General features: G+C 39.0%; 1 protein-coding gene across 1 annotated transcript in view; it reads right to left on the bottom strand.

Annotated features, from left to right (window-relative positions):
- Positions 1–24469, bottom strand: part of INO80D (INO80 complex subunit D) — a 395094-nt gene that overhangs the window by 208395 nt on the left and 162230 nt on the right. Inside the window, exon 4 of the mRNA XM_053698654.1 lies at positions 15849–16591. Within this exon, the coding sequence (XP_053554629.1) occupies positions 15849–16591 (743 nt within the window). The remainder of the gene's footprint in view (positions 1–15848; positions 16592–24469) is intronic.

The following is a 24469-nucleotide window of genomic DNA, read 5'->3' as shown; positions in this document are numbered from 1 at the left end:
GAGACCTCAGAAAGGCCAATACAATTTCCGTGTGAGACTTGGCTCTTTGGAAAGTCGACGCTTGAATAAAGATGTCGTCTAGATAAGGCGCCACTGCTATGCCCCGCGGTTTTAGAACCGCCAGGAGGGACCCTAGCACCTTTGTGATAATTCTGGGAGCAGTGGCCAACCCGAAAGGAAGAGCCACAAATTGGTAATGCTTGTCCAGAAAGGCGAACCTGAGAAACTGGTGATAATCTTTGTGGATAGGAATGTGCAGATACGCATCCTTTAGATCCACGGTAGTCATATATTGACCCTCCTGGATCATTGGCAAGATTGTCCGAATGGTCTCCATCTTGAATGATGGGACTCTGAGAAATTTGTTTAGAATTTTGAGATCCAGGATTGGTCTGAAAATTCCTTCTTTCTTGGGAACCACAAACAGGTTTGAGTAAAAACCCAGCCCTTGTCCCGCAATTGGAACTGGGTGGATCACACCCATTGTATGTAGGTCTTCTAGACAGCGTAAGAATGCCTCTTTCTTTGTCTGGTCTGTAGACAGACAAGAAATGTGGAACCTTCCCCTTGGAGAGGAGTCCTTGAATTCTAGAAGATATCCCTGGGATACAATCTCTAAGGCCCAGGGATCGTGTACGTCTCTTGCCCAAGCCTGAGCAAAGAGAGAGTGTCTGCCCCCTACTACATCCGGTCCCGGATCTGGGGCTACCCCATCATGCTGTCTTGGAAGCAGCTGCAGGCTTCTTGGCCTGTTTACCCTTGTTCCAGCCCTGGTAAGGTTTCCAGGCTAACCTGGGTTGCGAAGCGTTACCCTCTTGCTTTGTAACAGGGGAGGATGAAGAGAGACCGCTCCTGAAATTCCGAAAGGAACGAAAATTATTTTGTTTGTTCTTTATCTTAAAGGACTTGTCCTGAGGGAGAGCATTGCCTTTTCCCCCAGTGATTTCTGAAATAATCTCTTTCAATTCAGGCCCGAAGAGGGTCTTTCCTTTGAAAGGGATGTTCAAGAGTTTGGATTTTGACGACACATCGGCCGACCAGGACTTTAGCCATAGCGCCCTGTGCGCTAAAATGGCGAAACCTGAATTCTTTGCAGCTAACTTAGCTAGTTGGAAAGCGGCATCTGTGATAAAAGAATTAGCCAGCTTAAGAGCCTTAATTCTGTCCATAATGTCCTCATATGAGGTCTCCGTCTGGAGCGCATCTTCCAGCGCCTTGAACCAGAAAGCAGCTGCAGTAGTTACAGGAACAATGCACGCAATAGGTTGGAGAAGAAAACCTTGTTGAACAAAAATTTTCTTAAGTAAACCCTCTAATTTTTATCCATAGGGTCTTTAAAAGCACAACTGTCTTCAATTGGTATGGTTGTGCGTTTAGCAAGTGAAGAAATAGCCCCCTCCACCTTAGGGACCGTCTGTCCCGAGTCCCGCATGGGGTCAGATATGGGGAACATTTTCTTAAAAACAGGAGGGGGAACAAAGGGAATACCTGGTCTATCCCACTCCCTAGTAACGATATCCGCAATCCTCTTAGGGACCGGGAACACATCAGTGTAAACAGGAACTTCTAGATACTTGTCCATCTTACACAATTTCTCTGGAACCACCATAGGGTCGCAGTCATCCAGAGTAACTAATACCTCCCTGTGCAATAAGCGGATGTGTTCTAGTTTAAATTTAAAAGCCAACGTATCTGAATCTGTCTGAGGAGAAACCTTTCCTGAATCGGAAATTTCTCCCTCAGACAGCACATCCCTCGCCCCCACTTCAGAGCGTTGTGAGGGTATATCTGATACGGCTACTAAAGCGTCAGAATGCTCAGAATCTGTTCTTAAAACAGAGCTATCACGCTTTGCAGGTAGCGCGGGCAGTTTAGATAAAACCACTGAGAGAGTATTATTCATAATTGCCGCCAAGTCTTGCAAGGTAAAAGAGTTAGACGCACAAGAGGTGCTAGGCGTCGCTTGAGCAGGCGTAACTGGTTGTGACCCTTGGGGAGAGGTTGACGGGTTGACCTTGTTACCTTCTGTCTGAGAATCATCTTGGGCCACATTTTTAAGTTCAACAATATGTTCTTTAAAGTGTATAGACATATCAGTACAAGTGGGACACATTCTGAGGGGGGCTTCTAAACACATTGAACAAGGATTTTCCTTGGTGTCAGACATGTTTAACAGACTAGTATTAAAACAAACAGGCTTGGAAATCACTTTAATCAAGTAAAAACGCACTTTGAAAAAAACTTTACTGTGCCTTTAAGAGATAAAAACAGTGAAAAAATGCAGCAACCTTTTCGAAATTTTTACAGTATGTACCTAAAGCATTAGTAAGATTGCACCACTAGCAATAAAAACGATTAACCCCTTAATGCCAAAACCGGATTGACAGTAAGCCAAAAAAACGGTTAAAAACGTTCAGCACCCTGCCACAGCTCTGCTGTGACCCTACCTGCCCTTAGGAACCAGATTTGTGGGGGAAAAACTTCTTATAGGCCCTCAAACTGCAGCCGGATCCTCCATGTGAAGCAGCCTGAACTTCTAGTCAAATATAACTGCACATCTGAGGAGCGAAATTAGGCTCCTCCTGCCTCACTACGGTGCTTGTGAGGCCTAAAGAAACAATGCCAACTGTTTGAATAATAGCCATGTGGGTAACAACCCCTGAAAGAAACCCAAAGTAACCCTCAAAGAGTCTCAAACAAACGAAATTTTCAATAAAAACATAATTTATGCTTACCTGATAAACTTATTTCTCTTGTAGTGTATCCAGTCCACGGATCATCCATTACTTGTGGGATATTCTCCTTCCCAACAGGAAGTTGCAAGAGGATCACCCACAGCAGAGCTGCTATATAGCTCCTCCCCTCACTGCCATATCCAGTCATTCGACCGAAACAAGACGAGAAAGGAGAAACCATAGGGCGCAGTGGTGACTGTAGTTTAATTAAAATTTAGACCTGCCTTAAAAGGACAGGGCGGGCCGTGTACTGGATACACTACAAGAGAAATAAATTTATCAGGAAAGCATAAATTATGTTTTCTCTTGTTAAGTGTATCCAGTCCACGGATCATCCATTACTTGTGGGATAACAATACCAAAGCTAAAGTACACGGATGATGGGAGGGACAAGGCAGGAACTTAAACGGAAGGAACCACTGCCTGTAGAACCTTTCTCCCAAAAACAGCCTCCGAAGAAGCAAAAGTGTCAAATTTGTAAAATTTTGAAAAGGTGTGAAGCGAAGACCAAGTCGCAGCCTTGCAAATCTGTTCAACAGAGGCCTCATTTTTAAAGGCCCAGGTGGAAGCCACAGCTCTAGTAGAATGAGCTGTAATCCTTTCAGGGGGCTGCTGTCCAGCAGTCTCATAGGCTAAGCGTATTATGCTCCGAAGCCAAAAGGAGAGAGAGGTTGCTGAAGCTTTTTGACCTCTCCTCTGTCCAGAGTAAACGACAAACAGGGCAGATGTTTGACGAAAATCTTTAGTAGCCTGTAAGTAAAACTTCAAGGCACGGACTACGTCCAGATTATGCAAAAGACGTTCCTTCTTTGAAGAAGGATTAGGACACAATGATGGAACAACAATCTCTTGATTGTTATTCCTGTTAGAAACCACCTTAGGTAAAATCCCAGGTTTGGTACGCAGAACTACCTTGTCTGAATGAAAAATCAGATAAGGAGAATCACAATGTAAGGCAGATAACTCAGAGACTCTTCGAGCCGAGGAAATAGCCATCAAAAACAGAACTTTCCAAGATAAAAGTTTAATATCAATGGAATGAAGGGGTTCAAACGGAACTCCCTGAAGAACTTTAAGAACCAAGTTTAAGCTCCACGGGGGAGCAACAGTTTTAAACACAGGCTTAATCCTAACCAAAGCCTGACAAAATGCCTGGACGTCTGGAACTTCTGCCAGACCCTTGTGCAAAAGAATAGATAGAGCAGAGATCTGTCCTTTTAAAGAACTAGCTGATAAGCCTTTGTCCAAACCCTCTTGGAGAAAGGACAATATCCTAGGAATCCTAACCTTACTCCATGAGTAACTCTTGGATTCACACCAATAAAGATATTTACGCCATATCTTATGGTAGATTTTCCTGGTGACAGGCTTCCGAGCCTGTATTAAGGTATCAATGACTGACTCGGAGAAGCCACGCCTTGATAGAATCAAGCGTTCAATCTCCATGCAGTCAGTCTCAGAGAAATTAGATTTGGATGATTGAAAGGACCTTGTATTAGAAGGTCCTGCCTCAGAGGCAGAGTCCATGGTGGAAGAGATGACATGTCCACTAGGTCTGCATACCAGGTCCTGCGTGGCCACGCAGGCGCTATCAGAATCACCGATGCTCTCTCCTGTTTGATTTTGGCAATCAGTCGAGGGAGCAGAGGAAACGGTGGAAACACATAGGCCAGGTTGAAGAACCAAGGAGCTGCTAGAGCATCTATCAATGTTGCTCCCGGGTCCCTGGACCTGGATCTGTAACAAGGAAGCTTGGCGTTCTGGCGAGACGCCATGAGATCCAGTTCTGGTTTGCCTCAACGATGGACCAGTTGAGCAAATACCTCCGGATGGAGTTCCCACTCCCCCGGATGAAAAGTCTGACAACTTAGAAAATCCGTCTCCCAGTTCTCTACGCCTGGGATGTGGGTCGTTGACAGGTGGCAAGAGTGAGACTCTGCCCAGCGAATTATCTTTGAGACGTCTAACATCGCTAAGGAACTCCTGGTTCCCCCTTGATGGTTGATGTAAGCCACAGTCGTGATGTTGTCCGACTGAAATCTGATGAACCTCAGTGTTGCTAACTGAGGCCAAGCTAGAAGAGACTTGAATATTGCTCTTAACTCCAGAATATTTATTGGGAGGAGTTTCTCCTCCTGAGTCCACGATCCCTGAGCCTTCAGGGAGTTCCAGACTGCGCCCCAACCTAGAAGGCTGGCATCTGTTGTTACAATCGTCCAATCTGGCCTGCGAAAGATCATACCCTTGGAAAGATGGACCCAAGAAAGCCACCAGAGAAGAGAATCTCTGGTCTCTTGATCCGGATTTAGTAGAGGGGACAAATCTGAGTAATCCCCATTCCACTGACTTAGCATGCATAATTGCAGCGGTCTGAGATGCAGGCACGTTCACTTTCCACCCATGCGACCTCAGAAATGCCAGAACTATCTCTGTATGAGACTTGGCAATTTGAAAGCTTGACGCCTGTATCAGGATGTCGTCTAGATACGGAGCCACTGATATGCCTCGCGGTCTTAGAACCGCCAGAAGTGAGCCCAGAACCTTTGTAAAAATTCTCGGGGCGGTGGCCAACCCGAAGGGAAGAGCTACAAATTGGTAATGCCTGTCTAGAAAGGCAAACCTTAGGAACCGATGATGATCTTTGTGAATCGGTATGTGAAGGTGGGCATCCTTTAAGTCCACTGTGGTCATGTACTGACCCTCTTGGATCATGGGTAGGATGGTCCGAATAGTTTCCATTTTGAATGATGGAACTCTGAGGAATTTGTTTAAGATCTTTAGATCCAAGATTGGTCGGAAGGTTCCCTCTTTCTTGGGAACCACAAACAGATTTGAATAAAATCCCTGTCCTTGCACACAGCTTAGGAATGCCTCTTTCTTTATCTGGTTTGATGATAACCTTGAAAGATGAAATCTCCCTTGTGGAGGAGAAGCTTTGAAGTCCAGAAGATATCCCTGAGATATGATCTCCAACGCCCAGGGATCCTGAACATCTCTTGCCCACGCCTGGGCGAAGAGAGAAAGTCTGCCCCCCACTAGATCCGTTTCCGGATAGGGGGCCGTTCCTTCATGCTGTCTTGGGGGCAGCAGCAGGCTTCCTGGCCTGCTTGCCCTTGTTCCAGGACTGGTTAGGTTTCCAGGCCTGTCTGGAATGAGCAACAGTTCCCTCTTGTTTTGAAGCGGAGGAAGTTGATGCTGCTCCTGCCTTGAAATTTCGAAAGGCACGAAAATTAGACTGTTTGGCCTTTGATTTGGCCCTGTCCTGTGGAAGGGTTATGACTCTTGCCTCCAGTAATGTCAGCAATAAATTCCTTCAAGCCAGGCCCGAATGAGGTCTGCCCCTTGAAAGGAATGTTGAGTAATTTAGACTTTGAAGTCACGTCAGCTGACCAGGATTTAAGCCATAGCGACAACTGTCCTCAACCGGGATAGTGGTACGCTTTGCTAAAGTAGAAACTGCTCCCTCCACCTTAGGGACCGTCTGCCATAAGTCCTGTGTAGTGGCGTCTATTGGAAACATTTTTCTAAATATAGGAGGTGGGGAAAAGGGCACACAGGGTCTATCCCACTCCTTGCTAATAATTTCTGTAAGCCTTTTAGGTATAGGAAAAACGTCAGTACACACCGGCACCGCATAGTATCTATCCAGCCTACACAATTTCTCTGGAATTGCAACTGTGTTACAGTCATTCAGAGCAGCTAATACCTCCCCAAGCAATACACGGAGGTTCTCAAGCTTAAATTTAAAATGAGAAATCTCTGAATCAGGTTTCCCCGAGTCAGAGATGTCACCCACAGACTGAAGCTCTCCGTCCTCATGTTCTGCATACTGTGACGCAGTATCAGACATGGCTCTAACAGCATTTGCGCGCTCTGTATCTCTCCTAACCCCAGAGCTATCGCGCTTGCCTCTTAATTCAGGCAATCTAGATAATACCTCTGACAGGGTATTATTCATGATTGCAGCCATGTCCTGCAAGGTAATCGCTATGGGCGTCCCTGATGTAATTGGCGCCATATTAGCGTGCGTCCCCTGAGCGGGAGGCGAAGGGTCTGACACGTGGGGAGAGTTAGTCGGCATAACTTCCCCCCTCGACAGAACCCTCTGGTGATAATTCTTTTATAGCTAAAGACTGATCTTTACTGTTTAAGGTGAAATCAATACATTTAGTACACATTCTCCTATGGGGCTCCACCATGGCTTTCAAACATAATGAACAAGTAGGTTCCTCTGTGTCAGACATGTTTAAACAGACTAGCAATGAGACTAGCAAGCTTGGAAAACACTTTAAAACAAGTTTACAACCAATATAAAAAACTTTACTGCGCCTTTAAGAAACACACATTTTCCCAAATTTTGAAATAACAGTGAAAAAATGCAGTTACACTAACGAAATTTTTACAGTGTATGTAATAAGTTAGCAGAGCATTGCACCCACTTGCAAATGGATGATTAACCCCTTAATACCAAAAACGGAATAACAAATGACAAAAACGTTTTTTAAACAGTCACAACAACTGCCACAGCTCTACTGTGGCTTTTTACCTCCCTCAATACGACTTTTGAAGCCTTTTGAGCCCTCCAGAGAAGTCCTGGATCATGCAGGAAGAAGATGGATGTCTGTGTCTGTAATTTTTGCTGTGCAAAAAAACGCCAAAATAGGCCCCTCCCACTCATATTACAACAGTAGGAAGCCTCAGGGAACTGTTTCTAGGCAAAATTCAAGCCAGCCATGTGGAAAAAACTAGGCCCCAATAAGTTTTATCACCAAACATATGTAAAAAACGATTAAACATGCCAGCAAACGTTATAAAATACACTTTTATAAGAGTATGTATCTCTATTAATAAGCCTGATACTAGTCGCTATCACTGCATTTAAGGCTTTACTTACATTACTTCGGTATCAGCAGCATTTTCTAGCAAATTCCATCCCTAGAAAAATATTTTAACTGCACATACCTTATTGCACATACCTTATTGCAGGAAAACCTGCACGTTATTCCCCCTCTGAAGTTACCTCACTCCTCAGAATATGTGAGAACAGCAAAGGATCTTAGTTACTTCTGCTAAGATCATAGAAAACGCAGGCAGATTCTTAAATACTGCCTGAGATAAACAGTACACTCCGGTACCATTTAAAAATAACAAACTTTTGATTGAAGAAATAAACTAAGTATAAAACACCACAGTCCTCTTACGACCTCCATCTTAGTTGAGAGTTGCAAGAGAATGACTGGATATGGCAGTGAGGGGAGGAGCTATATAGCAGCTCTGCTGTGGGTGATCCTCTTGCAACTTCCTGTTGGGAAGGAGAATATCCCACAAGTAATGGATGATCCGTGGACTGGATACACTTAACAAGAGAACACTGTTTGCCATGAAAGTAGTCAACCAGCATAAACTAGCCCTGTTATGTAAGCTTAAAATTCCATACTTAGTTTCTGAATACAGCTTACCCTTCCCTCATGGGGATATTATTAGTACTTTTTAGCATTATCACAGTCTTGTCTAGAAAGAAATGACTGAACATACCTTTTTGCAGCCTAACCTGGAAACCGTTCCCCCCAACTGAAGTTTTCTTGTACTCCTCAGTCCTTTGTGGGAACAGCAGTGGATTTTAGTTACAATATGCTAAAATCATCTTCCTCCCTGCAGAAATCTTCATCTCCTTTCTGCTAGAGAGTAAATAGTACACACCGGCACTATTTAAAATAACAAACTTTTGCTTGTAGAAAATAAAAACTACATTTCTAACACCACATTCACTTTACCCTTCCGATTGCTTAGAGCCGGCAAAGAGAATGACTGGGGGGTGGAGCTAGAGGGGGAGCTATATGGACAGCTCTGCTGTGTGCTCTCTTTGCCACTTCCTGTTGGGAAGGAGAATATCCCACAAGTAAAGGATGAATCCGTGGACTCGATACATCTTACAAGAGAAATGGAGCCATATTAAACAAATACATATTAAATACTTTTCCTCAGGCTACAGAATACAATAGTGTACAAACTATTTAGCCCAGCTGGCTAAATTAATAAATAAAAATGTATTTACCCATCTGCACCCAACTACTGGACATCTAACTAGGATCTAGTAGATAGCCAAACCAGAGCTCAAACATAACAGCAGAGGATATGGAATAGGAGTATACTGATGACCCAACAGGAGGCTAAGGACAGGTGCCCTTGACACCTGTAGAAGACTTGTGGCTAACTCCCATAGGGTGTAATTGTGCCACTACCACATGCTCCAAATACATTCCTCCATCTTACAGCAGCACTCAGAGGGGAAATGGGCCTCAAATCAATCTGGGAACCCTCTCACAGAGGAACATCAGGAGCACCTTCATTCTTCAAATTCCTCCTGCGGAGGCAAAGACAAGACTAGTTATCAGTAAGGTGGGAGGGGTTTTATAGAGGTTTTAGGGTTTGGAAATCTTTGCCTCCTCCTAGTAGCCAGGAAGACAAATTCCCAGAAGTAATGGATTGTGGGCTCTCACCGCCTGTATGAAAGAAATGTACAATTTACAAACACAAATCTATACATGAGATTCTAGATATTTGTTACATAAAGTAAAAATAACCCTGTATTATCTTATCTGCAAACTATCAGATTTTGCATAAAACAAATATAGATTTTTTTTTTTAAAGATAACTGATCATAAAGATATTTGTCCATAAATAGGCTGTGTCATGCTTTATAACAGCAAGCTGCTCCTTAAAAATTTTCTCTTTAAAATGTGGTTATTAAAAAAAAAATAAACATGCATAAATAATTTATTTCGCAATGCAAAACAGCATCACTTTACAAACAGCATTTAACACAGGATGAAAATGATCCACAAACAGTGTGCTTTTTATCCACTAGATGCCAGTAATAACACACGCTTGTATTGAAGGATGCTGGAGGACTCTAAATCATGTTGACGGGGGTGGGCCCAGCTGTTATATCTGCAACAATTTCCCTCCCCTTAGATGGGTCCATAATGGCCTAGAGAAGGAAGAGTATAGCTAATGCATTCGGTGTGGTTTTATGTTGCTCTCATTCTATGCCCCTTGCACTAAGGTTTCTAGTTTATAACTTGCAATTTTTACAGAAAAGCAAGATGCTGTTAATGTTCCCTTAACACTGCTGCATGCAACAGCATAAAAAGAATAGCAGAAACATATATAGAAACAAAATCCAAATAATGGTGTTAAAGAGTAGCTGCTTTTAGCGTCTTCGCAAGAGGCAGCAGTAATCTAACAGTAGAACTGTGCTAGTAATTTAACAGATTACAATTTCCACATTGATAATCTTAACACACCTGCAGCCTCTAATTTCCCTCTCTAACCATCTCTTTTAGCCTTCCTTTTCTGGACCACATACTTAACCAACTGTGAAGGTAACTACAATGACCTGGATTTCACTAATCACTGTGTCAATTGCCAGTCTAATCTTCCCTATAGACCTGCGCTAACTTTAGCATGCCACTTCTAGCCCTACATTATTATTATTGTTATTTATTTATATATATAGGGCCAGATTACATGTGGAGTGCTAATGTTTGTGCCCAAGCGATAAGGGATTTATCTGGTATTACGCGTTGAAAGCAACGCTTGAGCGCAATCGCGATTTACACTAGAATGATTACTGTGTCGTCTTAGCTGTTTGGTGGGGTGGAAAAAAGTGTCAAACACATCAAAAATACATTACACTTACACACTCATAACAACACCATCAATTATAAAATTATTCCAAAAAAATATTGCATACAAAAATATCAGGTGTTAGAAAAAAAAGGCTTCAAAAGGGCTTTAACAGAGATACATACATATACATGTCTAAAGGTGTGTGTGTGTGTGTGTGTAGATATATATATATATATATATATATATATATATATATATATATATATATATATATATATGTGTATATAGATATATATATATATATAAATATATATATATATATATATATAAAAATATAAAAGTGTGTGTGTACTTATATGTGAATATATATAATTTTTTTACAGATATATATATAGATATATATCTATATATATATATATATATAGATACACACACACACGTATTAATAAGTGCATTGGAGCCCCTTGTTGTTAAAGTGATGGTAAAGTTGTTCCTTATTAAAAGCTGTATTGGCAACATCGTTATAAATAACTATCGGCTAGATTTAGAGTTCTGCGGCCAAAGGGGTGCGTTAGCTACGCATGCTTTTTTTTCCCCGCACCTTTAAATACCGCTGGTATTTAGAGTTCACAGAAGGGCTGCGTTAGGCTCCAAAAAAGGAGCGTATAGCATATTTACCGCAACTGCAACTCTCAGCTGAAAAAAAACCTAACACCTGCAAAAAAGTAGCGTTCAGCTCCTAACGCAGCCCCATTGTTTCCTATGGGGAAACACTTCCTAAGTCTGCACCTAACACCCTAACATGTACCCCGAGTCTAAACACCCCTAACCTTACACTTATTAACCCCTAATCTGCCACCCCCGCTATCGCTGACCCCTGCATATTATTATTAACCCCTAATCTGCTACTCCGTACACCGCCGCAACCTACATTATACCTATGTACCCCTAATCTGCTGCCTCTAACACCGCCGACCCCTATATTATATTTATTAACCCCTAATCTGCCCCCCACAACGTCGCCGCCAGCTACCTACAATAATTAACCCCTAATCTGCCGACCGGATCTCACCGCTACTCTAATAAATGGATTAACCCCTAAAGCTAAGTCTAACCCTAACACTAACACCCCCCTAAATTAAATATAATTTAAATCTAACGAAATTAATTAACTCTTATTAAATAAATTATTCCTATTTAAAGCTAAATACTTACCTGTAAAATAAACCCTAATATAGCTACAATATAACTAATAATTACATTGTAGCTATTTTAGCATTTATATTTATTTTACAGGCAACTTTGTATTTATTTTAACCAGGTACAATAGCTATTAAATAGTTATTAACTATTTAATAGCTAAAATAGTTAAAATAATTACAAAATTACCTGTAAAATAAATCCTAACCTAAGTTACAATTAAACCTAACACTACACTATCAATAAATTAATTAAATACAATACCTACAAAAAACTACAATTAAATAAACTAACTAAAGTACAAAAAATAAAAAAGAACTAAGTTACAAAAAATAAAAAAATATTTACAAACATTAGAAAAATATTACAACAATTTTAAACTAATTACACCTACTCTAAGCCCCCTAATAAAATAACAAAGACCCCCAAAATAAAAAAATGCCCTACCCTATTCTAAATTTAAAAAGTTCAAAGCTCTTTTACCTTACCAGCCCTGAAAAGGGCCATTTGCGGGGCATGCCCCAAATAATTCAGCTCTTTTGCCTGTAAAAAAAAAACATACAATACCCCCCCCAACATTACAACCCACCACCCACATACACATACCCCCTTAAATAAACCTAACACTAAGCCCCTGAAGATCTTCCTACCTTATCTTCACCATGCCAGGTTCACCGATCCGTCCTCCGAAGTCTTGATCCAAGCCTCCGAAGTCTTCATCCAAGCGGGGGCTGGCGATCCATAATCCGGCTGAAGTCTTCTATCAAGCGGCGGCTGAAGAGGTCCAGAAGAGGCTCCAAAGTCTTCATCCTATCCGGGAAGAAGAGGAGATCCGGACCAGCAACCATCTTGAACCAAGCGGCATCTTCTATCTTCATCCGATGACGAACGGCTCCATCTTGAAGACCTCCAGCGCGGATCCATCCTCTTCTTCCGACGTCCAACAGAAGAATGAGCTCGCATTCTATTGGCTGATCGGAACAGCCAATAGAATGCAAGCTCAATCTGATTGGCTGATCCAATCAGCCAATCGGATTGAACTTGAATCTGATTGGCTGATTCCATCAGCCAATCACAATTTTCCTACCTTAATTCCGATTGGCTGATAGAATCCTATCAGCCAATCGGAATTCGAGGGACGTCATCTTGGATGACGTCCCTTAAAGGAACCTTCATTCTTCAGTTGGACGTCGGAAGAAGAGGATGGATCCGCGCTGGAGGTCTTCAAGATGGAGCCGTTCGTCATCGGATGAAGATAGAAGATGCCGCTTGGATCAAGATGGTTGCCGGTCCGGATCTCCTCTTCTTCCCGGATAGGATGAAGACTTTGGAGCCTCTTCTGGACCTCTTCAGCAGCCGCTTGATAGAAGACTTCAGCCGGATTATGGATCGCCAGCCCCCGCTTGGGCTTGGATGAAGACTTCGGAGGCTTGGATCAAGACATCGGAGGACGGATCGGTGAACCTGGCATGGTGAAGATAAGGTAGGAAGATCTTCAGGGGCTTAGTGTTAGGTTTATTTAAGGGGGGATTTGGGTTAGATTAGGGGTATGTGGGTGGTGGGTTGTAATGTTGGGGGGGTGGTATTGTATGTTTTTTTTTTTACAGGAAAAAGAGCTGAATTATTTGGGGCATGCCCCGCAAATGGCCCTTTTCAGGGCTGGTAAGGTAAAAGAGCTTTGAACTTTTTAAATTTAGAATAGGGTAGGGCATTTTTTTATTTTGGGGGTCTTTGTTATTTTATTAGGGGGCTTAGAGTAGGTGTAATTAGTTTAAAACTGTTGTAATATTTTTCTAATGTTTGTAAATATTTTTTTATTTTTTGTAACTTAGTTCTTTTTTATTTTTTGTACTTTAGTTAGTTTATTTAATTGTAGTTATTTGTAGGTATTGTATTTAATTAATTTATTGATAGTGTAGTGTTAGGTTTAATTGTAACTTAGGTTAGGATTTATTTTACAGGTAATTTTGTAATTATTTTAACTATTTTAGCTATTAAATAGTTAATAACTATTTAATAGCTATTGTACCTGGTTAAAATAAATACAAAGTTGCCTGTAAAATAAATATAAATGCTAAAATAGCTACAATGTAATTATTAGTTATATTGTAGCTATATTAGGGTTTATTTTACAGGTAAGTATTTAGCTTTAAATAGGTATAATTTATTTAATAAGAGTTAATTTATTTAGTTAGATTTAAATTATATTTAACTTAGGGGGGTGTTAGTGTTAGGGTTAGACCTAGCTTTAGGGGTTAATACATTTATTATAGTAGCGGTGTGGTCCGGTCGGCAGATTAGGGGTTAATAATTGTAGGTAGGTGGAGGATACGTTGGGGGCGGCAGATTAGGGGTTAATAAATATAATATAGGGGTCGGCTGTGTTAGGGGCAGCAGATTAGGGGTATATAGGTATAATGTAGGTGGCGGCGGTGTACGGAGCGGCAGATTAGGGGTTAAAAAATTTTAATAGAGTGGCGGCGATGTGGGGGGACCTCGGTTTAGGGCTACATAGGTAGTTTATGGGTGTTAGTGTACTTTAGAGCACAGTAGTTAAGAGCTTTATAAACCGGCGTTAGCCCAGAAAGCTCTTAACTACTGACTTTTTTCTGCGGCTGGAGTTTTGTCGTTAGATTTCTAACGCTCACTTCAGCCACGACTCTAAATACCGGCGTTAGAAAGAACCCATTGAAAAGATAGGATACGCAAATGGCGTAGGGGGATCTGCGGTATGGAAAAGTCGCGGCTGCAAAGTGAGCGTTAGACCCTTTCCTGACTGACTCCAAATACCAGCGGGCGGTAAAAACCAGCGTTAGGAGCCTCTAACGCTGGATTTGACGGCTACCGCCAAACTCTAAATCTAGGCCTATGAGTTTAATTCATCATTTTCATTTAAAAAATATTAATAAAGTTACTAGCAAATTAAACCTTACATTCTATCGTCCCACATTCCTCCTGGCTCAGCGTTTTTTTTTTTTTTGTGTGACGTATTTTTTGGCATCCAGTCGAAATCCTGGCCGTTAAGCGACCACGAGTTTAACCTAACCTCCTCCTCTATCTAGAGCGCATGCGCTGCACATGTTATGGTATCGGGAACAAGTCTGGTTGCTTATGTAGAGAGCAGGTGGGACCGCTCTCTACATCAGAAACAGCATCGAACGGAGGGCAGAGCAAGGTGCAGTGCATAATAAAATAAAAACGATTAAAAAAAAAAGTTTACTTTTTTTTTATTGTTAAAACTTAGCGATTTAACGGATTGAAGGATAAGCTACCTGAGTGAATGATCGGAGAGGCGCAACATTACTATCACTTTAAGTAGATTAAAAGATGTAAAGGCCTATTTATGGAATAAACATATTTTATAAAGTGTTTAATTGTGTATGTACTGTAAATATTTCACATTCCAATGTCCTGCACATAGCAGAATATGTTCTAAGTATTTATAAATAGATATTGGTATATCTATATATATATATTTTTAATGTATTTATATATAGCTATACCTATATGTAATCATCTATATATAGATATAAAGTACCAAAAAAACTTTATATATATATATATATATATATATATATATATATATGAGTAAATAGAAAATATTCTGTTAATGCGAAGAACATTGGAATGTGAAATATTAGGTTTTTGTTTCCACTTTTGTTTGCTTTAAATATATATATATATATATATATATATATATATATATATATATATAGCTATACCTATATGTAATCATCTATATATAGATATAAAGTACCAAAAAAACATTTTATATATATATATATATTTATATTTATGAGTAAATAGAAAATAATATGTTAATGCAAAGAACATTGGAATGCGAAATATTAGGTTTTGTTTCCACTTTTTTTGCTCCATTGACTTATAAAAAGGGAATATGTGAACGCCCATGCAATATTCTAAGTTTGTTTTTTTGCACTTATTGGGTTAGCACAGAAGCGAAAACAGTTTACTTTCAACTCATAATTCGAGCGCAACCCGTCGAGCTGAACATCTAGCGCAGTTAACGTTCGAGCAAGAGTGTTAATTAGCGATCCACTTGTAATCTGGCGCAGTGTGTCTACGAATTCCAAATCACAGTTAAAATAAAATCTAATTGTGAGCTAGATATAAAATCACCTTTAACAAAGTGTAATTATGGGCTTTGAATTAAATAATATAAAAATGTGAGGCAATAATAACTGATATTGTTTAAAAACAACAACAACAAAAAACACACAATAGCACTTCATTTTGAAAACATGCACATTTGCTTCCTACCTAAATGTGGAAACAGATCAGAGTCTAGCTGCTGTTTCCTTGTGCACAGTTTCACCAGTCTCTGCAGCCGGCTAACACAGGAGGAGTATGCTGGTAAGGCCGTGGCTGTCACTTGGATCCTGTCTGCCCTTGGTGGGTCTGTGATGGGCGATGGAACAGGAAGAGGTCTCTTGTTGGACAAATGCCTCGCTTGTGCGAGAGTGTGCATGACAGGTGATGCTCCCTGTACTGGTAGGCTGGTGTTCTGAGGTTGAGGCGACTTGCAGACCAGGCTTGGTGGTAGCCCAGAGGGTTTCAGTAATGTTGGTTCTGGTTGTACCAAGGTGTGCTGCTCCTGTCGTAACGGAGAATGCAATGGAGAAGGTGCAGGAGGGGGGCTAAAGTGCTCTTGCTGATCTTTTAAAATTTCGGTCTCTTTCAAACGATGCCGATTCTGGACAAGTTTGTTCTGTAATTTTTTCTTCACAGATGCCCCTTTCCTTAGCTCTTCCTCCTCTTCCTCAAAAGTAAGAGAGTCTTCCAGGTCGGTCTCCAGGTAGTGAAGGGGAAGCCTGGCACCTGGAGGAGAGAGGGTCAGCCCATCCAGTCCATTGGGCATCTTCAAGGCAAAGGTGGGCATAGTCAAACTAAAGGCCACAGTCTCCATTTGATGTCTAACCTTCACTTCATCAAGTCCATCATGCTTTTTCTTCCTTTCCTTTTTAGGGATGAAGCCAAGAACCTGAAGATGACTGTTGCAATATCTTGGGAAATAGAACAAATGCAGTAAGTGAAAGTAAGTATGGAAATGTTTCCTCGCATAACATCAACTTCATCAGAAAATTAAACAAGTTAAAGTAAATGACATTAAGTATAGGACATGACATTAAGTATAGGACAGGGGTGTCCAGCAGTATTGGGCAAATGTGAATCTGAAAATGATTCTCCTTTACGGACATTGTTAACTCCTGGTAAGATTGAACAAGTCATATACATTCAGAAAACCTATACCTTAATGTAGTAGAGTTTGGCATCATAAACTAGGTTATGGTGATCTTGTGTTTAGCAAGTAAAGAAAAGAATTTTGCAATCTTGGTAATTATATTTTAATATTGCTGTTCAAACTATGAATACCTATTGTTAATGGGTATTTAAATATTCAGGAACTATGGCTTTTAACTGAAATTACTGCAGTAAACACCTTTTAAATACAACATTTTTCTGCAGTCTTCCAATAGATAACATATTAGCAGAGTCTGAAAGTTAATAGAAAAGATTAAAATTTTGTCTGCTGCAATTATTTTTTACCCACCACACTCCTGATTTGGAAGAGCCAATACAGACTCCAGAATGGAAAAAAATAAAAATTTATGTAAGAACTTACTTGATAAATTCATTTCTTTCATATTGGCAAGATTCCATGAGCTAGTGACGCATGGGATATACAATCCTACCAGGAGGGGCAAAGTTTCCCAAACCTCAAAATGCCTATAAATACACCCCTCACCACACCCACAATTCAGTTTAACGAATATCCAAGTAGTGGGGTGATAAAGAAAGGAGTAAAAAACATCAACACAGGAATTTCGAAATAATTGTCCTTTATACAAAAAAAATCATAACCACCATAAAAAAGGGTGGGCCTCATGGACTCTTGCCAATATGAAAGAAAATAATTTATCAGGTAAGTTATTACATAAATTATGTTTTCTTTCATGTAATTGGCAAGAGTCCATGAGCTAGTGACGTATGGGATAGCAATACCCAAGATGTGGAACTCCACACAAGAGTCACTAGAGAGGGAGGGATAAAATAAAAACAGCCATTTTCAGCTGAAAAAATTAAATCCACAACCAAAAAAATAAGTTTTTTCTCATAAATGAACGAGAAAAACTTAAAACATAAGCAGAAGAATCAAACTGAAATAGCTGCCTGAAAAACTTTTCTACCAAAAACTGCTTCCGAAGAAGCAAATACATAAAAACAGTAGAATTTAGTAAATGTATGCAAGGAAGACCAAGTTGCTGCTTTGCAAATCTGATCAACTAAAGCTTCATTCTTAAAAGCCCACAAAGTAGAGACTGATCTAGTAGAATGAGCTGTAACTCTCTGAGGCAGGGCTTGACCTGACTCCAAATAAGCTTGAAGAATCAAAAGCTTTAACCAAGATGCCAAGGAAACGGCAGAAGCCTTCTGACCTTTCCTAGAACCAGAAAAGATAAAAAAACATAATTTATGTAAGAACTTACCTGATAAATTCATTTCTTTCATATTAGCAAGAGTCCATGAGCTAGTGACGTATGGGATATACATTCCTACCAGGAGGGGCAAAGTTTCCCAAACCTTAAAATGCCTATAAATACACCCCTCACCACACCCACAATTTAGTTTAACGAATAGCCAAGAAGTGGGGTGATAAGAAAAAAGCGAAAGCATCAAAAAAATAAGGAATTGGAATAATTGTGCTTTATACAAAAAAATCATAACCACCACAAAAAAGGGTGGGCCTCATGGACTCTTGCTAATATGAAAGAAATGAATTTATCAGGTAAGTTCTTACATAAATTATGTTTTCTTTCATGTAATTAGCAAGAGTCCATAAGCTAGTGACGTATGGGATATAAATACCCAAGATGTGGAACTTCCACGCAAGAGTCACTAGAGAGGGAGGGATAAAATAAAGACAGCCAATTCCGCTGAAAAATTAATCCACTACCCAAATCAAAAGTTTCAATTTTAAAAATGAAAAAAACTGAAATTATAAGCAGAAGAATCAAACTGAAACAGCTGCCTGAAGTACTATTCTACCAAAAACTGCTTCTAAAGAAGAAAAAACATCAAAATGGTAGAATTTAGTGAAAGTATGCAAAGAAGACCAAGTCATTGCTTTGCAAATTTGACCAACAGAAGCTTCATTCTTAAAAAGCTCAGGAAGTAGAAACTGACCTAGTAGAATGAGCCGTAATCCTCTGAGACGGGGAATAATCCAACTCCAAATAAGCATAATGAATCAAAAGCTTAACCAAGATGCCAAAGAAAAGGCAGAAGCCTTCTGACCTTCCTAAAACCAGAAAAGATAACAAATAGACTAGAAGTCTGTCTGAAATCTGAGTAGCTTCAACATAATATTTCAAAACTCTTACCACATCCTAAAGAATGTAAGAATCTTACCAAAGAATTCTTAGGATTAGGAAACAAGGAAAAGACAATAATTCCTCCACTAAAGTTGTTAGAATTCACAACTTAGGTGAAAATTGAAATGAGGACCGCAAAAAAACACCTTATCCTGATGGAAAATCAGAACAAGGAGATTCACAAGAAAGAACAGATAATTCAAAAATTGTTCTAGCTGAAGAGATGACCAAAAAGAACAATACTTTCCATGAAAGAAATGAATGTCCAGAGCAAGCATATGCTCAAAATAGAAGAGCCTGAAAAACCTTCAGAGCCCAATTAAGACTCCAAAGAGGAGAAATTGGCTTAATGACAGGTTTGATACGAATCAAAACCTGAAAAAAATGATGAATATCAGGAAGTAAAACTGCCTTAACCTGATGAAAAATCAGAAAAGGATATTCACAAAAAAGAGCAGATAACTCAAAAACTCTTCTAGTAGAAGAAATAACCAAAAGGAACAATACTTTTCCAAGAAAGTAATTTAACGTTCAGAAAATGCATAGTTTCAAACGGAGGAGCCTGTAAAGCCCTCAGCACCAAATTGAGACTCCAAAGAGGAGAGATTGAATTAATGACAGGCTTGATATGGACCAAAACCTGTACAACACAATGAATATCAGGATGATTAGCAATCTTTCTGTGTAAAAAGAACAGAAAGAGTAAAGATTTGTCCCAACAAAGAATTGAAGACAAAACCTTATCCAAACCAACCTGAAAAAATAATAAAATTCTATGAATTTTAAAAGAATGTCAAGAAAAGTAGGTCTTCCAGACTCAATATAAATCTTTCTAGAGACAGATTTATGAGCCTGAAACATAGTATTAATCAATGAGTCAGAAAAAAACCTCTATGACTAAAAACCAAGCGTTCAATCTCCATCCCTTCAAATGTAATGATTTGATATCCTGATGGAAAAAAAGGCCTTGAGAAAGAAAAGGTCTGGTTTAAACGGAGGTGTCCAACGTTGGCAACTGGCCATCTGAATGAGATTCGTATACCAAAACCTGAGAGGCCATGCTGGAGCTACCAGCATAACAAACAAATACTCCATAAGAATTTTGAAAGAAGAACTAGAGGCGGAAAGAAATAGGCAAAAAGATAATTCCAAAGAAATGTCAATGCATACACTACTTCCGCCTGAAGATTCCCGGACCTTAATAGGCCCCTGGGAAGTTCTTTATTCAGATGAAATGAAAAACATATCTGGATAAGAGAGACCATTCTCCCGGAAGAAAAGCTTGATTAACAGAGATAATCCGCTTCCCAAATATCTATACCTGGGAAAAAAACCACAGAATTTAGATAGGAGCTGGATTTAGCCCAAGCTAATATCCGAGACACTTCTGTCACAGCCTAAGGACTGATAGTCCTACTCTGATGATTGACATACACCATAATAGTGATATTGTTTAAAAAACATTAAACGTCTCTTCTTCAAAAAGAAACAAACTGAAAAAACTCTGAGAAAGCACGGAGTTCTAAAATATCAAATGGTAATCTCGCCTCCTGAGATTTCCAAACCCCTTGTGCTGACAGAGATCCTCAGACAGCCTCCCAACCAAAAAGACTCACATCTGTAGAGATCATGGTCCAGGTTGAAAGAAACGAAGAGACCTGTAGACTAAAAGATGGTGATCTTAACCACCAAATCAAGAGAGATAAATATTAGGATTCGAAAATTAAAAATCCAAAATCCTAGAATCTCTGCACCATAATTCAGCATAAAAGACTGAAAAGGCTCTTTCTATTGAAAATGAGCAAAGGGAATTAAATCCAATGCTGTGGCCATAAGACCTAAAACTTCTATGCATATATAGCAACTGAAGGAAAAATAGAGACTAAAGGTACCGACAAACGGAACACAATAAAATTGTCCCTTGTCTGATAGAGACAAAGACAGAGACACAAATATCTGGAAACCTAAAAAAGGTGACCCTTGTGTGAGGAATCAAGAGCTTTTGAAAAAAGATCCTCTAACTATGTCTTGAAGAGCAAGTGAATCATATGAGATTCGGCATCCTCAGAAAATAATCTGAATGAAAACAGAAAAATGAAAATATGCATTTATTGTATCTAATGAAAACAAATAATGCTATCACTGACCAAAAAGGCAGAATAGGTTGAATAAAACTCCAAAACACAGTTCCTAAAAATGGAACTGGAAGAAATACCCCAGAAGATTCCAGGTCTGAGCAGCGCTTGAACCCCATGGGTGCCCAGCCATGCTTCAACAGTACCCAAAATATATAGGACCGAAACACACTTAAAAAAACTGTTAGCCTTACTGGAATAAAATCAAAGAAATTTGGACCGAATAGAACCAAATAAATTTAAAAAAAGTCTTAACCTGCCCCTTGCCAGCCAAGCTGGAATACGGCACGTACATCGCAATATTAGGGAGCTGATTTCGAACTGAAAAATTTCCAATTATAAACATGTTACTTGGGAAAGAATTCAGGAATTTGTTCCTTAATAAGAACAACCAAACTTGTATAAGCTTAAAGTTTTAGTCTTAGAACTCAATCTTGAAGCCCTGAATAACAGTTAAGAATTTAATCCAATTATAAAACAAATAATTGATTTATCTTAGAACAAAAGAAATATGGATTTTTTTTTATTGATTTTTTTAAAAAAAAATCACAAAATTCTTCTAGCTAAAAAAAGCTTAAGACATAGATTAACCCTCATTTGCGAAAATATTCAATAAAATGAAGACACAAATGAAATTATTAGCATGATAGTCCAGTTTAAAGGAACAGTCAATACAGTGGACTTGCATAATCAATAAATGCAAAACAACAAGAAAAATGCAACAGCACCTAGTAAATGTTGTCCCTTAACAATGCTAAAATAAATCATAATCTGATACTTGATCTTAAAGTAAACAGAACAAAAATGAAGCAATTGCAATATCCAAATAAATCACAGGACCAAGAAAAGTACCTGAAACTAAATAATTTTCCATAAATAAGATACAACCATCTAAAGGAAAATAAATACTATTTTGCTATAGAAACAATAGCATAATTAGTAGGAGTAGAGATAACCCCAATAAATTGGAGAACCCTCCAAATTGAATTTAACTGCTGGCAAAGAATATAGTTTAAAACCTCTGAAAAAGGAAAAAAAGAAAATTCTCAGCCTATTCCATTCCCTAGTATGGGGAATTGGAAAGAAAACCTCTGAAAACACAGAAGAATAGGCAGAAATAGTGTCAGCTAGTTTTAAAGAACTAGTTACCTTAATATCCAAAATAATCAACACCTTTTCAACAAAGAACAAATGTACTTTAATAAAAAAATAATAAAAAAAGTAGATTTGTTAGTGTCAATATCTGATGAAGAAAATTCTGAAAGAGAAAAAACATCATCAGAGAAGGATAAATCAGTATGTTGTTGGTCATTTGAAACTTCAATAATTAAAAAAGAAGTAAAAAAAAGACCTAAAATTTTTTATTAGAAGGCACGAAGTCAGACAAAGCCTTTAAAATAGAATCAGAAAAATATTTCTTATAAATCTTCTAAATATTTCTTGTACATAAGATGTAAGAATGGCAATATATAAAGCATAAATACTAATGGATTCTGCATGTAAAAGTATATCATAATAACTTATTACAAACCATAGCTAAAGATAAACATTTATAACAATTAAAATAAATGAACTTAGCTTTGGTAGAACTGAAACTCAGTTAAGCGTTTTTCCAGAAGTGGCTTCTGATTCAGGGTCAATCTGAGACATCTTGCAATATGTAAGAGAAAAAACAACATATAAAGCAAAATTGATCAAATTCCTTAAATGACAGTTTCAGGAATGGGAAAAAAATGCCAATGAACAAGCTTCTAGCAACCAGAAGCAATAAACAATGAGACTTAAATATTGTGGAGACAACAATGACGCTCGAATTTTTTAGCGCCAAAAAAGCCGCCCACATTATTTGGCGCCTAAATGCTTTTAGCGCCAAAAATGACGCCACATCCGGTAACGCTGACATGTTCTGGCGCAAAAAGTCAAAAAAATGACGCAACTTCCGGCGACACGTATGACGGCGGAAATGACAAGAAAATTTTTGCGCCAAGAAAGTCCGCGCCAAGAATGATGCAATAAAATGAAGCATTTTCAGCCCCCGCGAGCCTAACAGCCCACAGGAAAAAAAGTCAAATTTTAAAGGAAAGAAAACTGTAATATTCAAATGCATTATCCCAAATAATGAAACTGACTGTCTGAAATAAGGAATATTGAACATCCTGAATCAAGGCAAATAAATGTTTAAACACATATATTTAGAACTTTATATAAAAGTGCCCAACCATAGCTTAGAATGTCACAGAAAATAAGACTTACTTACCCCAGGACACTCATCTACATATAGTAGAAAGCCAAACCAGTACTGAAACGAGAATCAGTAGAGGAAATGGTATATATAAGAGTATATCGTCGATCTGAAAAGGGAGGTAAGAGATGAATCTCTACGACCGATAACAGAGAACCTATGAAATAGACCCCGTAAAAGGAGATCATTGAATTCAAAAAGGCAATACTCTCTTCACATCCCTCTGACATTCACTGCACACTGAGAGGAAAACCGGGCTCCAGCCTGCTGCAAAGCGCATATCAACGAAGAATCTAGCACAAACTTACTTCACCACCTCCATGGGAGGCAAAGTTTGTAAAAACTAAATTGTGGGTGTGGTGAGGGGTGTATTTATAGGCATTTTAAGGTTTGGGAAACTTTGCCCCTCCTGGTAGGAATGTATATCCCATACGTCACTAGCTCATGGACTCTTGCTAATTACATGAAAGAAATAGACTAGAAGTCTTCCTGAAATCTTTAGTAGCTTCAACATAATATTTCAAAGCTCTTACCACATCCAAAGAATGTAAGGATCTCTCCAAAGAATTCTTAGAATTAGGACACAAAGAAGGGACAACAATTTCTCTATTAAAGGTTGTTAGAATTCATAACCTTAGCTAAGAATTTATCCTGATGAAAAATCAGAAAAGGAGATTCACAAGAGCGAGCAGATAATTCAGAAACTCTTCTAGCAGAAGAGATGGCCAAAAGCAACAACACTTTCCAAGAAAGTAGTTTAATGTCCAAAGAATGCATAGGCTCAACGGAGGAGCCTGTAAAGCCTTCAAAACCAAATTAAGACTCCAAGGAGGAGAGATTGATTTAATGACAGGCTTGATACGGACCAAAGCCTGTACAAAACAGTGAAAATCAGAAAGCTTAGCAATCTTTCTGTGAAATAAAACAGAAAGAGCAGAGATTTGTCCCTTCAAGGAACTTGCAGACAAACCCTTATACAAACTATCCTGAAGAAACTGTAAAATTCTAGGAATTCTAAAAGAATGCCAAGAGAATTTATGAGAAGAACACCATGAAATATAAGACTTCCAAACTTGATAATAAATCTTCCTAGAAACAGATTTACGAGCCTGTAACATAGTATTAATCACT

The sequence above is a fragment of the Bombina bombina genome, chromosome 1 (genome assembly GCF_027579735.1).
Source record: "Bombina bombina isolate aBomBom1 chromosome 1, aBomBom1.pri, whole genome shotgun sequence".
In the NCBI taxonomy this organism is placed as follows: Eukaryota; Metazoa; Chordata; class Amphibia; order Anura; family Bombinatoridae; genus Bombina; species Bombina bombina.
Note: the sequence above shows the minus strand (reverse complement) of the source record. Positions and strands in the feature narration are given on the sequence as shown.